The sequence below is a fragment of the Nomascus leucogenys genome, chromosome 7b, assembly GCF_006542625.1.
Source record: "Nomascus leucogenys isolate Asia chromosome 7b, Asia_NLE_v1, whole genome shotgun sequence".
NCBI classification, from domain to species: domain Eukaryota; kingdom Metazoa; phylum Chordata; class Mammalia; order Primates; family Hylobatidae; genus Nomascus; species Nomascus leucogenys.
In genome coordinates this window covers 45,313,010-45,326,606 of record NC_044387.1, presented here as the reverse complement: position 1 = coordinate 45,326,606, position 13,597 = coordinate 45,313,010, and the positions used below count along the sequence as shown (strand labels likewise).

General features: G+C 54.1%; 1 protein-coding gene and 1 long non-coding RNA gene across 2 annotated transcripts; one reads left to right on the top strand and one right to left on the bottom strand.

Moving 5' to 3' along the window:
• Positions 1-4,628: 4,628 nt before the first annotated feature.
• Positions 4,629-13,391, top strand: LOC115835974. The gene is made up of 6 exons (XR_004030958.1): positions 4,629-4,832; positions 5,883-5,945; positions 6,647-6,751; positions 8,775-8,903; positions 9,560-10,472; positions 11,365-13,391. It is a non-coding gene; the product is annotated as an uncharacterized LOC115835974 (long non-coding RNA).
• On the bottom strand, positions 7,798-11,787 carry LOC115835968 (breakpoint cluster region protein-like). The gene is made up of 5 exons (XM_030815804.1): positions 11,484-11,787; positions 10,294-10,428; positions 9,235-9,340; positions 8,606-8,768; positions 7,798-7,887 (listed from the first exon to the last, which is right to left on the bottom strand). Exons 1-5 carry the CDS (start codon positions 11,770-11,772, stop codon positions 7,798-7,800), a joined length of 783 nt encoding a protein of 260 aa, XP_030671664.1. The 5' UTR covers positions 11,773-11,787.
• Positions 13,392-13,597: the final 206 nt, after the last annotated feature.

Sequence of the window (13,597 nt, the reverse complement as noted above, 5' to 3'; positions counted from 1 at the left end):
TTTTATTGTCTTCTCTTCCCTGATTGTGTGATGTCGAATAGGAGTGGTGAGAATGGGCATCCTCCTCTTGTTCCTGTTTACAGAGGAAATGCTTTCAACTTTTCCCCATTCTGTAGTAGGTTAGCTATGGCTTTGTCGTATCAGGTTTTACTATTTTCAGGTACGTTGTTTTGTTTGTTTGTGTTTTTTGAGACAGAGTCTTGCTCTTGCCGCCCAGGCTGGAGTGCAATGATGTGATCTTGGCTCACTGCTACCTCCGCCTCCTGGGTTCAAGCGATTCTCCTGCCTCAGCCTCCTGAGTAGCTGGGATACCTGGTGCATGCCACCACGCCTGGCTAATTTTCGTACTTTTAGTAGAGATGGGGTTTCACCACGTTGGCCAGGCTGGTCTCGAACTCCTGACATCTGGTGATCCACCCACCTCAGCTTCCCAAAGTGCTGGGATTACACTCGTGAGCCACTGCACCCAGCCCTGACATTTTCAGGTATGTTTCTTCTATACCTAGTTTATTTGTTCCTTTTTCAAGACATGGTCTCGCTATGTCTTTCGTGTTGGAATACAGTGGCACGATCATAGCTGCAGCTTTGAACTCCTGGGCTGAAGCCACTTCAGCCTTCTGGGCAGCTGAGACTAGCAGTGCATGTCACCAGAGCTGGCTAGTTTTTATTTGTTGTAGAGATCTATGTCCCTCAGGTTGGCCTTGAACTGTTGATCTCAATTGATCCTCCCAGCTCAGCCTCCCAAAAGCACTGGGTCGACAAGCATGAGCCACTGCCTGGCCCAGAGTCACATTTTAACATCACATCCTCACTGCTGGGCTCAAGTTTTGGCAGTGACAGAAAACCCTAAGGGAGAGTTTCTGGTCAGGCCCCGCCCAGTCTGTGCATAGGAGGGGAATGGAAAAATGGCCAGTGGATGGTTCTTTTGGAGAACTGGCGAGACAAGCACTGAGATGCCGTTTCCTGGAATACAGGGCCATGCCATGTCTAGCCCAGCTGCCAGGTCCACGGCCCTCGGCACCATCTAGTTTGGGAGCTCATTCAGAAGTGGCCTCATTTGCCCAAAGCAGCTGGTCTCCCTTCCAATCTGGTCCCATTTGAGAAATGCAACTGGGCCCTGTCTTCCAGGAAACCATTTCAGTGCGTGTGTGTCTTTGTCCCCGCGCTGGCTGGCCTCTCTGTACCGTGAGAACTTGGGTTATGCAAGGCTCTGCCTGTCAGCTGAGCATCATGAAGCAGCTCTCTTCTGTTCCAGTGAGGCCAACCAGGCTCCAACACCCCTGCCCCGGGCCTGACCGTTCTCCCCCTCACCCAGAAGTGACCTCCAACCCGATCCTGCTCCCTGTCTTCTGGCAGCTGCTTTGGCGAAGGGCATTTTGGCCTCAAGGGCTTAGCGTGTCATTTTCTGTTTTCTGTTTATTTTTCCAGAGCTGTCTGGGATAGCCCACGTGTTAGTCCATGTACTGCTTCTTCAGAAGGCAATCAGGGCTTTCTTTCAGGGGTGGGTATAAAAGTTCTTGTGGCCAGGCACGGTGGCTCATGCCTGCAATCCCAGCACTTTGGGAGGCTGAGGCAGGTGGATCACGAGGTCAGGAGATCGAGACTATCCTGGATAACATGGTGAAACCCATCTCTACTAAAAATACAAAAAACATAGCTGGGTGTGGTGGCGGGTGCCTGTAGTCCCAGCTACTCGGGAGGCAGAGGCAGGAGAATGGCATAAACCCGGGAGGCAGAGCTTGCAGTGAGCCGAGATCGCACCACTGCACTCCAGCCTGGGTGACAGAGCAAGACTCCGTCTCAAAATAAAAGAAAACAAAACAAAAAAAAGTTCTTGTGACATTTGTGTATGAAATCAGCCTCCACTCCATGGATAGGACCAGCACGCTTCCGCAGCACGACTCTGCAATTTTACTACACTTACTTTTTTATTTTGTATTTTATTTATTTATTCCTTTTGAGACAGAATCTCACTCTGTCACCCAGGCTGAAGTGCAGTGGCGAGATCTCGGCTGACTGCAACCTCCACATCCTGGGTTCAAGTAATTCTCCTGTCTCAGCCTCCCGAGTAGCTGGGACTACAGGCACATGTCACAACTCCCAGCTAATTTTTGTATTTTTAGTATTTCAGATGGGGTTTCGATATATTGGTCAGGCTGGGCTCGAACTCCTGACCTCAGGTGATCGACCTGTCTTAGCCTCCCAAAGTGCTAGGATTACAGGTGTACATTTATTTATTTGTTTGAGAGAGAATCTTGCTCTGTATTTATTAATTTATTTGTATTTATTCTGTATTTATTAATTAATTTATTTGAGATGGAGTCTTGCTCCATTGCCCAGGCTAGAGTGCAGTGGTGCAATCTCAGCTCACTGCAACCTCTGCCTTCCAGGTTCAAGTGGTTCTCCTGCCTCAGTGTCCTGAGTAGCTGGGATTACAGGTGCCTGCCACTATGCCTGGCTAATTTTTGTATTTTTAGTAGAGACAGTGTTTCACTGTCTTGGCCAGGCTGATCTCGGACTCCTGACCTCAGGGACCACCTGCATTGGCCCCCAATGTGTTGGGATTACAGGCCTAAGGCACCGTGCATGGCCATATTTATTTATTTAATTATTTAGAGACAAGGTTTTACTCTGTCACCCAGGCTGGAGTGCAATGGCGCCATCTCAGCTCACTGCAGCCTCCGCCTCGGAGGTTTAAGCGATTCTAATGCCTCAGCCTCCTGAGTAACTGGGACTACAGGTACGCACCACCACGCAGGGATAATTTTTTTTCTATTTTTTTGTAGAGACACAGTTTCACCACATTGTCCGGGCTGGTCTCGAACGCCTGACCTTAGGCGATCTGACAGCCTCGTCCTCTCAAATTACTGCGATTACAGGCATGAGCCACCGCACCCGGTCCCTCACTACATTTAAATGATGCAGTGGCTCCCACCTGTAATCCTAGCACTTTGGGAGGCCAAGGCAGGTGGATCACCTGAGGTCAGGAGTTCAACACGAGCCTGGCCAACATGGGGAAACCCCGTCTCTAGTAAAAATACAAAAATTAGTCAGGCGTGGTTGTACAAGCCTGTAGTCCCAGCTATTTGGAAGGCTGAGGCAGAAGAATCACTTTAACCAGGAGGCAGAGGTTGCAGTGAGCCGATTTCATGCCACTGCTCTCCAGCTTGGGCGATAGAGTGAGACACCATCTCAAAAACAGAAAAAAATATGATGCCGGGGCATCTCGGCCTGAATACCTGCACGAGCACACTCATGTCCAGGCCAGGGCTGCCGGTCGAGGTCCAGCCCCATCTCTTCCAGCAGAAAGGGAGCAAGCTTGCGGGGCGGCTGGGGGACAAGATCCGAGGATCTCAGCCTCTGCTTGTGGATCAGCTCTCACACCCAAGTGAGCTGGGGGTGCTCTGTGCACATTGGTTTCCCCAGATGTCAAGTAAAGGGATTAGATGAGGAAGTCTTGTCGAGGTGGAATGATCTCAGATTTGGGGCAGCAGTGAATGATCCCGCTCCCTGGGCAACGCCAGTGGCCCGGCCTGGGCTGAACACAGCCCCAACACTCTGGAATGGGGATGAGGCGGCAGTCAGCTCTTGCTCCTAGTAAGAGAGATGCAATAGGGCTCTGTGGCTGAGCTGGGTGCCTTGCCTCACACCTGTAATCCCAACCTTTGAGAGGCCGAGGCAAGAGGATTGCTTGAGGCCGGGAATTTTGAGAATAGCCTGGACAACATAGCCAGACCCCATGTCTACAAAATAAGAATAAAACAGGTGCAATGGCACACAGCTATAGTCCAAGCTACTTGGCAGGCTGAGGCAGGAGGGTCCCTTGAGTCCGGGGATTGGAGGCTGCATTGAGCTATAATCGCACCACTGCACTCCAGCTTGGGTGACAAAGTGGGACCCTGTCTCTGAAAGAAAAAACAAATCGGCCTGTGAGCACGGGTTTGATTTTCAAACAGGACCCGGAGGGTAGGGACAGACAGTGCTGTCACCCTTAGGTGCTGAACACTCAGAAATGGGCCAGCGGCAGCCCTTTCCTGCCCTGCAGACACCAGATTGGACAAAACAGCACGTGGCACTCGTAGCTCTTGCAGTGAGGGCAGAACCCAGTGTCAACCCTTCTGCCTGTGGGAGGGGCTGCTGAGGCCTGAGGAGAGGCCAGGGTGGAGGCTCGTCCCCTTGTCCAGCCCTTGGTGTGGTCTCCACCAGGTCCCCAGCCCACCAGTGCAGGGCGCCCCTGAGCCTGCTGCTGCCACGGGCCCTGTCTCTACCCAGGACGTCCCCACACCCTCCCAGTGTCAGGGAAATGATCATGGTGGCAGTGACACTCCGCAGGCAGGGCAGCTGAGAAAAGCTGAGAAGGGTCACACCGCAGGCAGGGGCCTGTGTGACAAGCCCCTCTCACCCCGAGAGAGCTGACCAGGCTGCTCACGAGCAGAGCCACATCCCGGGAGTCCGAGAAAGGTCCTGGCTGGGCTCAGCCACCTCATTGAGAAAGGCCACGGGCAGCCTTTGTCGTGTGAGCCTTGCTGTCCTAGGGAGGCTCAGGCTGACGGCTCATGTGGGCATTGCCGAGGGCAACCTGTGGCCCAGTGGATGTGGCCGGGTCTCCGCAAGCTGCATTCAAGTAGGACCCAGGGTTTGTGCCCATCTCCAGCCCAGGGCAGCTCCCCTGTAAGCTGGGTGAGCTACTGAAGCCAAGGCGGGAGGCAGCTGACAACACCCACGGCCCATGCGGAGGTGGTGGAAAGGCTGGACTCAGCAGCAACACCAAATCCCGGACCAGGCAGACACCACCCAAGACTGAGGGGCTCGTGCCAGAGCGGTGGCCACAGGTAAGAACCCGGGCCCAGGCTGTGTGTGGCGGGCATCCTCCATGTCCCAGGGCTCAGCACAGCAAAGGAAGACCAGCCGGGTCACGTTGGCGGCCATCTGTCCCTGTCCCACCTGCAGAGTCAGAACAGCCTCTCCAAGGTGGGGATCATCTCTCTCTGCCAAAGCAACAGCAGTCCCTGCCCCAACCAGACTACCCCACTCAGCAGAGTTACAGATGCTGCTCCAGCATCCTAACACTGCCCAGCTGGCGCCTGCCTGTGCTCACCCACACCTCCCAGGCTGGCCCTTCCTGCAGCCTTGGCTTGGCCACCGTGGCCTGATAGAGCACTGAGGCCCCCTGGGCACCCAGCCCCATCACTGCACCTGCCGATTCCAGCCCCACCCCACCGGCTCAGGGCTTCTTCCCAGTGGCGCTGATCATGAAATCAACATGCACGCAAGTCGTCTCAGGAAACTTTTCAACGAAAGTGTCGGCAGTTCTTTCCCTCACGGTGGTGTGTAGGTGGCTGAGCTCAGATTGCAGCTGCTGAGACACCAGCCACTTACCGAGAGAAAGCCAGGCTGCTTCAAACCCAGGGCCCGAGGCAAAAATGCATCACTTCTGTTCGGGGAGTCTGGAAGCCATGCCTTGTGGGAGGTCACACTGGCATCTAGGCCTTTGCCTGCATTGCAGAAGGAGAGCCGGGTCCCCCTCCTGGAGAACGCCGCGTTCCCCAGCCCCGCACCGGCTTTGCCACCACACAGGCTTTCGAGCCAGGAGGCGGGTAAGACGTAGCTGTAGACCCAAAGCAACCATCAGGCCTGGGGCCCTGCGGGAGAGGAGCACTTTTAGAACATGGAAAAGTGTGGTCATCCCATCATCAGGCAGCACACATCCTACATAAATAAAAAGTCGTAAGGGGAAGGAGGTTGGAGAGGGAACAAAAATTGGCACAGACATTGATAGACTGGTTTCCAATTTCAAGGTAACAGATGCACATCATGAGACCAGAGGAGACTGAGACAAGGTCTGGATTTGGCTTTCCTAAGCAACATGTGTTCCTGTGCAGGGCTGGATGGTCGCTGAGACAGAGATGGAAGCCAGGACAGGGGAGGCCACCGGGCCCACATAGGTACAGAGAGCAGAGGCTTCTGTTCTGTCCTCGCCACCCACAAGGGTGACACTGCTTGTAAATGGTGGCTGTGGTCTCCCAGCAAGAAAAAAGCACAACTAAATCCACACTGCACACAGATGCAGAGAGAAAGCCTTCAAGTGGCTCTGTTTTCTGCTCCCTGCCTCGCCAGATCCATAAGCAGAGAGGAGTGTCAGGCGCATGGCCCGGCTGTCAGGCTCCCCAGTGAGCTGCGGGCTCAGCAGGAGCTGCCCACTGACACACAGGGGCACCCACTCCTCCCACCTTGGGAGCGGTCCCCAGAGTCGCACTGGGTGCTGGTGTCATCCAGGGACCCCACACACTTCCTTAAATGTGATCCTGCTTCCCTCTGGGCAGCTGCATCCTCTCCTCCTGCAGGACCATCTGGAAACTTGGCTTTCAGTTTGCTCTCCCTTCTCTCCTCTGCCTGCCCCAAGCCCCTCTTTCTAAAAAAGTGATGCAATGTTCATGGGGTTATTTCTTGAAAACACTTGGCAGCCTCCATGCTTCTGTTTTCTTTAGCCAGGTGGTCAGGAGGGTTTACAAAGAATGCCTGGGCTCCCCCGCAGGTGCCGGCAGATGGGGTAGCAAATGGTCCTGTGCCTCCACCTGCTCTGGGAGGGAGTCTCCCGTCTCTAGGCCTGGCCCCTTCCTAACCCTCCACGTATCCTGTTCCCCAGAGACCAGAACCCCATCCTGAGAACAGTGAAGCCAGGCACTTAGAGGAAGACCAAATGCTGCCAGGACACGGATTGTCCAGGGATTACATTCCAGCATCTTATTAGGTATCTGAATCTGTTAGGAAAAAAAATTAGAAACTACATATAAAACTTAAAAATATTCAAGTATCAAAAGGTTATTTAGGATGAAAGTTTTAAAACAAGTCATCAGCAAGCTGCTACCACCAGGTGGAGACTTTTACAAAAGTTGAGTGAGTCCACTGAGCTGAGAGGACAGAAATGAAGTCACCTGTGCTGGGGCAGGGGCAGGGACACTTGGGGCAGGGAGTGTGTGGGCAGAGAAGCCAGAGAAGTCCAGGCCTGTGGAAGCCAAACAGGAGAGCGTGGGCCGGAAGGGCGGTCAGGAGAGGGGGACGAGGTCGCTCTCCCTGGAGAACGAACCCTGAAGTGCGTAGCCTGGGATTCCCTCCCTGGGGGTCCTGTCCCCCGACATTTCACGGGCCTCCTGGAGCTGCCTTCCAATGAGGACAAACGTGGCAACAAAAGACCCATTTCTGCACAAAAATCCTTCTGGAAAGAAAAAGAAGAAAGGCAAGAATGGAGTCCAAACACTCCCCAGTGCTGACTAAGCCTCTCCAACCCTGTTCTAAGTGGAGTGTGGTTTCTAAGTCAGGGAAATGGAAGAGGCCCCACCCACACAGGCCATGGCCCCACAGGATGAAGCAGCAGCATTTATTCCAGATACAACAGTGAGGGAATCCGGTCACGTTCCCTTCTCCCCAGAGAGGGCGCATCTTGACAAGTGATCCAGTAGAAATCTTTTAAACTCTGTTAAGTCCATAAAAACCACTCCTTTCACCCTGTCTCCCAGGGCCAGGCCTGGCCTCTGAGATGAACTGGCTTGGGGCGCCCTCGGGTGGCCACATAAAAAACCCACAGTCTGAGGCCAGCCTGGGGCTCTCAGACCTGGGCGGGATCTGCCCAGGCCAGCTGTCCTTCTGCTTTGGGCCGCTGTCTCTTGGCAGATGGCCTGACACTTGGGGACGTCCCAAGGATGCCTCAGAAAATCTTGACTCCCACTCTACAGATGGCCTTGATTAGCCAGAGTTTTCCAGGTCATCTGTCCGCCTCCAGGAGATGGACTGGGACCTTTAGACATCGGTGGAGAACAGGATACTCTGTCTCTTGCTATCCGGGGCAGGGATGGCCTCCAGCCGCAGGAAGTACAGCAGCACCTGGACCTGCCCGGGCAGAGTGGGGAAGAGGAGACTGGCTCAGAGAGGGGCTCACAGCTGCTGGTGGGGAGGTCTTTGGGGCCCAAGCCTCCAAGTCCACCTCAGGTGCTAGAAACCCCTGCTGGTGTCATGAACCCCTTACAGTGAGACGGGGGTAGGGTGGGGTCCTGACAAGGCATAACTTGTTGGGTGGGGGTGGTTGTTTATTTTAGAGATGCACAGGGCCTTGCTCTGTCCCCCAGGCTGGAGTACAGCGGCTCCGTCATGGATCACTGCAGCCTCTAACTCCTGGGCTCAAGCAATCCTCCTGTGTCAGCCTCCCAGATACCTAGGATTACAGATGTGTGCCACAATGCCTGGCTAATTTTTCTTTGTATTTTTTCTAGAGACGGGGTTTGCTACATTGCCCAGACTGGTCTCAAACACCTGGGTTCGGTTGTCCTGCCTCGTCCTCCCAAAGTGCTGGGATTACAGGCATGAGCCACCACACCCAAACACTTGGGGTGGTTTTAAGCCCCCAGCAAGGTGCACCAGCAGGACCAGGAGGTGGCCTGGGCACCCCCTATCACTCCCATCCATGCAGACCTAGGCAAGTCCCTCTCTCTGAATCTCAGCCACCACCACATACGATGCAAGTAGGAAGATGGGCAGGACTGGGGTGGGGCAGGCAGAGGCCATCTCCGTCAGGCTGGGGTGGCATGGGCTCGAGACTGTCTTCCCATACCTGGGACATGACCTCCAAGGACCAGCTGTCGGTCATGGTGATGGGCTGGCTGGGGTTGGCAGGGAGCTTGCTCTCCTTCTCGGAGGGCCAGAGCAGCGTGGGGCCAAAGACAGTGGCGAGGTTGTGCAGGGACATCTTATTGACTGCCTCCTTCTCTGCCACCCTGTAGAGGACTGAAGCAGAGGGTGCTGTTTCAACGCCACCACCAGGAGAGAGGCAGAGGGGCTGTGCTGTGCTGGAGTCCTCAGGGAGGGAGTGACCTCGACCCTGTCTGTGCTGCAAGCTGACTCCAGCCCTGGTACTTCTGGGTCCCAGTGGCCCAGGACAAGGGGTCAGCTCGGGGAGGTCTTCATGATGTGGTTGGGAGGGAAGAGGGGGATCCAAGTGCACTGCTGGCCATGGCCAAAGCTCTGAGCTCTTTGTTAAGACCACAGTGCAGAGGGAGGAGGGTGGCAAAGAGGAGAGGCAGGGGCGGGGGTGGCAGTGGCACTAGTCGCCAGAGGCAGTGAGAGATTGCAGACAGGGGTCAGGGGAAAAGGTCCTCGGTGTTGGGGGTCTGGTGGGAGCAGAGGGGCACCCCGCGGCATGGGGACTTGGAGCCCCAGGCAGCCACGGGAGAGCTGGGCTACCTTTCCAGGTGGTCTAGAAGGAAAAGGAAGGTGAGCAGGTTGGCCTCCGGCAGGGACAGCAGCACATTGAGCATGCAGCTCTTCTTTGCAACTGGGTCTGAAAGAGCTGCAGGAGGCGGTGGGTTACTCCTCCGGGTTACTCCTCCATGTTACAAAAAGCCAGAGACCTCTCCCGAGGTGGTCACATGGAGCGCCCGGGACATGAGTGCTTGCGCAGTTTAGGCTTGTCATCATCATCACACACAGCGCTGGCCACCAGTGAGGACCCTGTGAGGGGCACCTGTGTGGGGTGTGAACCACCTGAACGCCTTTCTCTACCTCGCAGGGGTCAGCAGCACCCGGCAAACAGCAGCAGGAGGAGCCGCTAGAGCAGCTGCTCATGGGCAGAGCTGCCCTTGGGCAGCTCCTGCCACCACCCCCTCCCCAGGGGAGCCCAAGGCAGGGGAGGCTCAGCATGGAATGAAACAGGGGAGTGAGGGACACAAGGAGGTGGGAAGTGGGAGGGTCCCAGCCCCACCAAGTACGCAGAGACCCGCTCGTCGTCCTGGACACCACAGGGGCACCTGGAGGCTGGGAGACCAGGTCCTCTGTGCATGGGCCTGGGAGAAAGACCTGCCCTAAGGGTGATGCAGAGGCTACAGGTGCTGCAGGCGCCAGCGCCCACTCTAGACATCAGCCTCCAGGTTGACTAAGGGTCAGGTCATGTTTGAAACCATGCTTGGCTGGACCAGGACCCATGGCAAGAGCACCTGGGCACCAGTGTTCAGCCCTGGTCTGCAGGAAGGACAGCAGACTTCAGGACCCCACAGCATGGCAGTGCTGACCATTTCACCCACTTGGCCTCCTTGAGAAATACGGATGGGGAGCCCTCTGGGGATGGGCAACGCCTTCCAGGACAGGCTCAGTTCTGGTCCCCTGCTTTTTGAGGTTGGGTTAAAATGCCGACCATGGCAGAGGAGACACAGCTCAGGTTCCCACACCTCACTTTTCACAGCCTCCAAGGGCAGCAGTGCACGTGGAGGAGACGTCTCCCATGAGGCCAAGGCCTCTAGTGCTCACCGATGCCCTCTGCGAAGTTGGGGTAGAACTCATCAGTGAAGAGGGGCTCGGGCAGCTCACGGAAGTACAGCTTCAGCGTGCCTGCAATGGCGTTCACGTCCATCTCGCTCATCATCACCGACACGTCCTTGTTATCTGGAAAGAGCACGGAAATGCAGCAGCCTCCTTGAGGATCCCGAGTGAGTCACCCGCTATCCCTGCCTTGGCTAAAGCACCGTCCCTGCCACGCTGACCACTGTGCGGGTACCTCCCAGGCTTTGAGCAGCTCATCTGACTCCTCCCAAGAGCTGCACGTGGTTCTGTGTCTGCAGAGTTGATGGGGGTGCGTGGGCATTCCCATTCCTCTCCCCTGCTTGGCCCCATGTGATGGCCAGGAGGAGGCCAGTGTGGCAGGACACAGTGCCTGCATGGGGATTGGGTGGCTCTGCCGTGTACATAGCAACCACCCCTGCACCAGTGTCTTCTGATAGCAGGAAGGCCATGGGAGAATCTGATTGGTTTCAGTGTTTGAACCTGTGTCTTCCTTTGGACCCAATTGGCCATTGGTACTTACATCCTCACCACAGGCCAGGTCCATTCTGGGCCCCCAGAGGGAGCTGAAACTACCACAGGGCCCTCCCAGGGATGCTGGGCATTCTAGGGGTCCTGGTCAGGGTGGGTGGTGTGTGCTGCAAAGAAGGGTCTGCAGGCACAAAATCCCGTTGCTTCGAAGATACTGGAAAGGACCCTCTGGGGTCTCAGTGCCCTCCCCTGGCATTTGAGGCAGGTCCGGGTCCTTCAAAGCCTGTGAGGGTTGGTGAGATGGAGGCGGAGATGCTGCAGCCCCGGCCTGAGCTGAATTTCATCAGTGCCCTCTGCCCGCCGCATCCTCACACAGGGCAGTGGACAGACTGCACCGAGTCCTGGGCTTCCACCTCCTGTCCACCCCCACGGCAGGAAGGCCAAGGCCCCACAGAAGCCCCTGGTCCACCCCACCAAGTGGCATGAGTGGGTACGATGGTGTAAAAACTGACTTCTATAGAAGCTGTTTGTACAACTCTTGTTTTCTCTTTTTTAAAAATAATAACACAGTAAATGAAGAAAAGACAGAGAGAAGGATGTGACATGCCTGGGCCATGGAGCACTCTGAGATCTCATCGCGGACACCACTGCCCACACCTCCATCCCGCCCTGCGCAGGCCGACACTCACTGACGTTGAAGGCTGCCTTCAGTGCCTGGATGTCTGCGGCCACTCCAGACACGTGGTAGATGCCCACCTCCTCCATCCCTCGGTGCTTGATCTCCTCCACACCCTGGCACCTGATGTAGGGCACCTTGGACCTCTCTCTCCTGCGGGAGGAGGGAATGTTCTCAGTGTCCTGACAGCCCTGCTTGGGCCATAACACAGGAGACCTGCTCCCTATCTGCACACCCAGAGGCGGGATGAGGATGGTGACGAAGGTACCCAGGTCTGGGGCTGCACACAGAGCCTTCTGCATGCCTGTCCTCCCTCTGCAAGCTCTGTCCTCATTGCATGTACTTTCTCAGGAAATTTTCAAGCGGCCAGAACCCCTGCAAATCACACATGATCTTTGCGGGAAGGTCAGGAGGCCTGTCTAAGTAAAGTCAGCACAGGAAGGGCATCTGACAGATTCCAGGCCTGGGGTTAGCAGCCTGTGCCCCCAGCTGGGAGATCAGACCCGGTGTTGGTCCTGCCACCCACGTGCTGTGTGAGAGGAGAATCCCCGACCCCTGCCCTGGGCCTGGGCCTTAACACACATCCGACGAATGAATGAAGGGTGGCCTCAGCACCAGTGCTCCAAGTCCTGCGATGCTAAGTGCTTTTCTCCTCTGATTCTTAGCAATGGACAATTCCAACACCACCACACAGGACACTAGAGTAAGAATACTTCAAAGTTAGAACACAGTGCTGTGCAGAGGCCTTAACTTTAGTTCTGTTTTGCAACTGGATTTAGGAGCACATCAAAGCTGCTTCTCAAGCCACCCTCATTAGCAGGGCTTATTTGGGGGAGCTGTTGATGGAGTCCTCGCTGCTCATGCCCAGAGCCCTCCCAGAGTGCTATGCAAGTGGCTGCCGTGCAGTTGGGGGTGAGGTGTGGTGTTCAGACACAGATAGGAGTCCGGGGTATGACTGATGGATGCCCCGGCCCATGTGACCAGCAAGGTCAGGGGCCTAGCCAGATTCCATTCTGGGGAAGCAAATGAATTCTCAGAGGAAGTGATCTGTGTCTGCATGAACTGCTCTGAAACCAACAAACAGGCTTCTCTTGGCAACTGACTCGTGACAAAGGGTTCAAGGTCATTTAAAAAAAAAAAGGGAGCGGGGAGGCAGTGGGTCCTGGAAAAGTAAATTGTTTATTTTACAATAAGAAATTGATTGCATATGTTTTTTTTACAATGGTGGAAAATTAGAAGTGATTGTGAAAATGATGTCTACCCGCCTTGCTGATGAGTAGGATGTGATTTGGCTCTTTAGGAAACTGAATTTGCAGAACTTAAGAATATTGATTTATAAAGGGCATGGCCATTGACCCAGTCCATCTTATGCAAATCTGGATGCCATAAATAATATTTAAAAATGAAAGTATTGGGGTGGAGGTTGCAGTGAGCGGAGATTGCGCCACTACACTCCAGCCTGGTTGACAGAGTGAGACTCTGTCTCAAAACAAAACAAAACAAAAAAAAAAGAAGGTGAAGCCATTCCCAACATTGCTCATCAAATTATGACCATAAATTTCTAGGATCAGACTAACGGCTAAAGAGACTGACCCATCAACACCAGGCAGAGAATAAAGCAGATTTTTTTTTGTTTTAGAGAGCCTCTAGGAACTTGAATAATGCATATGCCACACTCTTAAGACCCGATGGGTCTTAATCAGGGATGTTCATTAAAATGCTAGAAAACTGTAAAGACTTCTAGGTCCCATCCAAGGAGATTTTGCTTCTGATTGACTGGATAGTGGCCTGGCCATTGGTATTTTGAAAAATCCCTCCAAGTGATTCTTTTTCATCCCAGATAGAAAACCCTAAATTAAAGGTGAAAAAACCAGACACCAAGACGCATTTAAATAAATGTCAACTTTAACTCCACAAAGAATCTGGTTGCGTGTGGACAGAAAGAGAAGGAAAGAGGGCCCTATATCTGGATAACTTAGAAATGTGCTTCCCCTAGCAAGATATCTACTAAAATTAAAACCATATTTGAGGATACTGGCACTGCGAGCAATATATAAATGATGCATCTAACGTCATTTAATATGATCATATTTTTAAAAATGAGTTTGGCGTTTTCCAGCTGTTAGT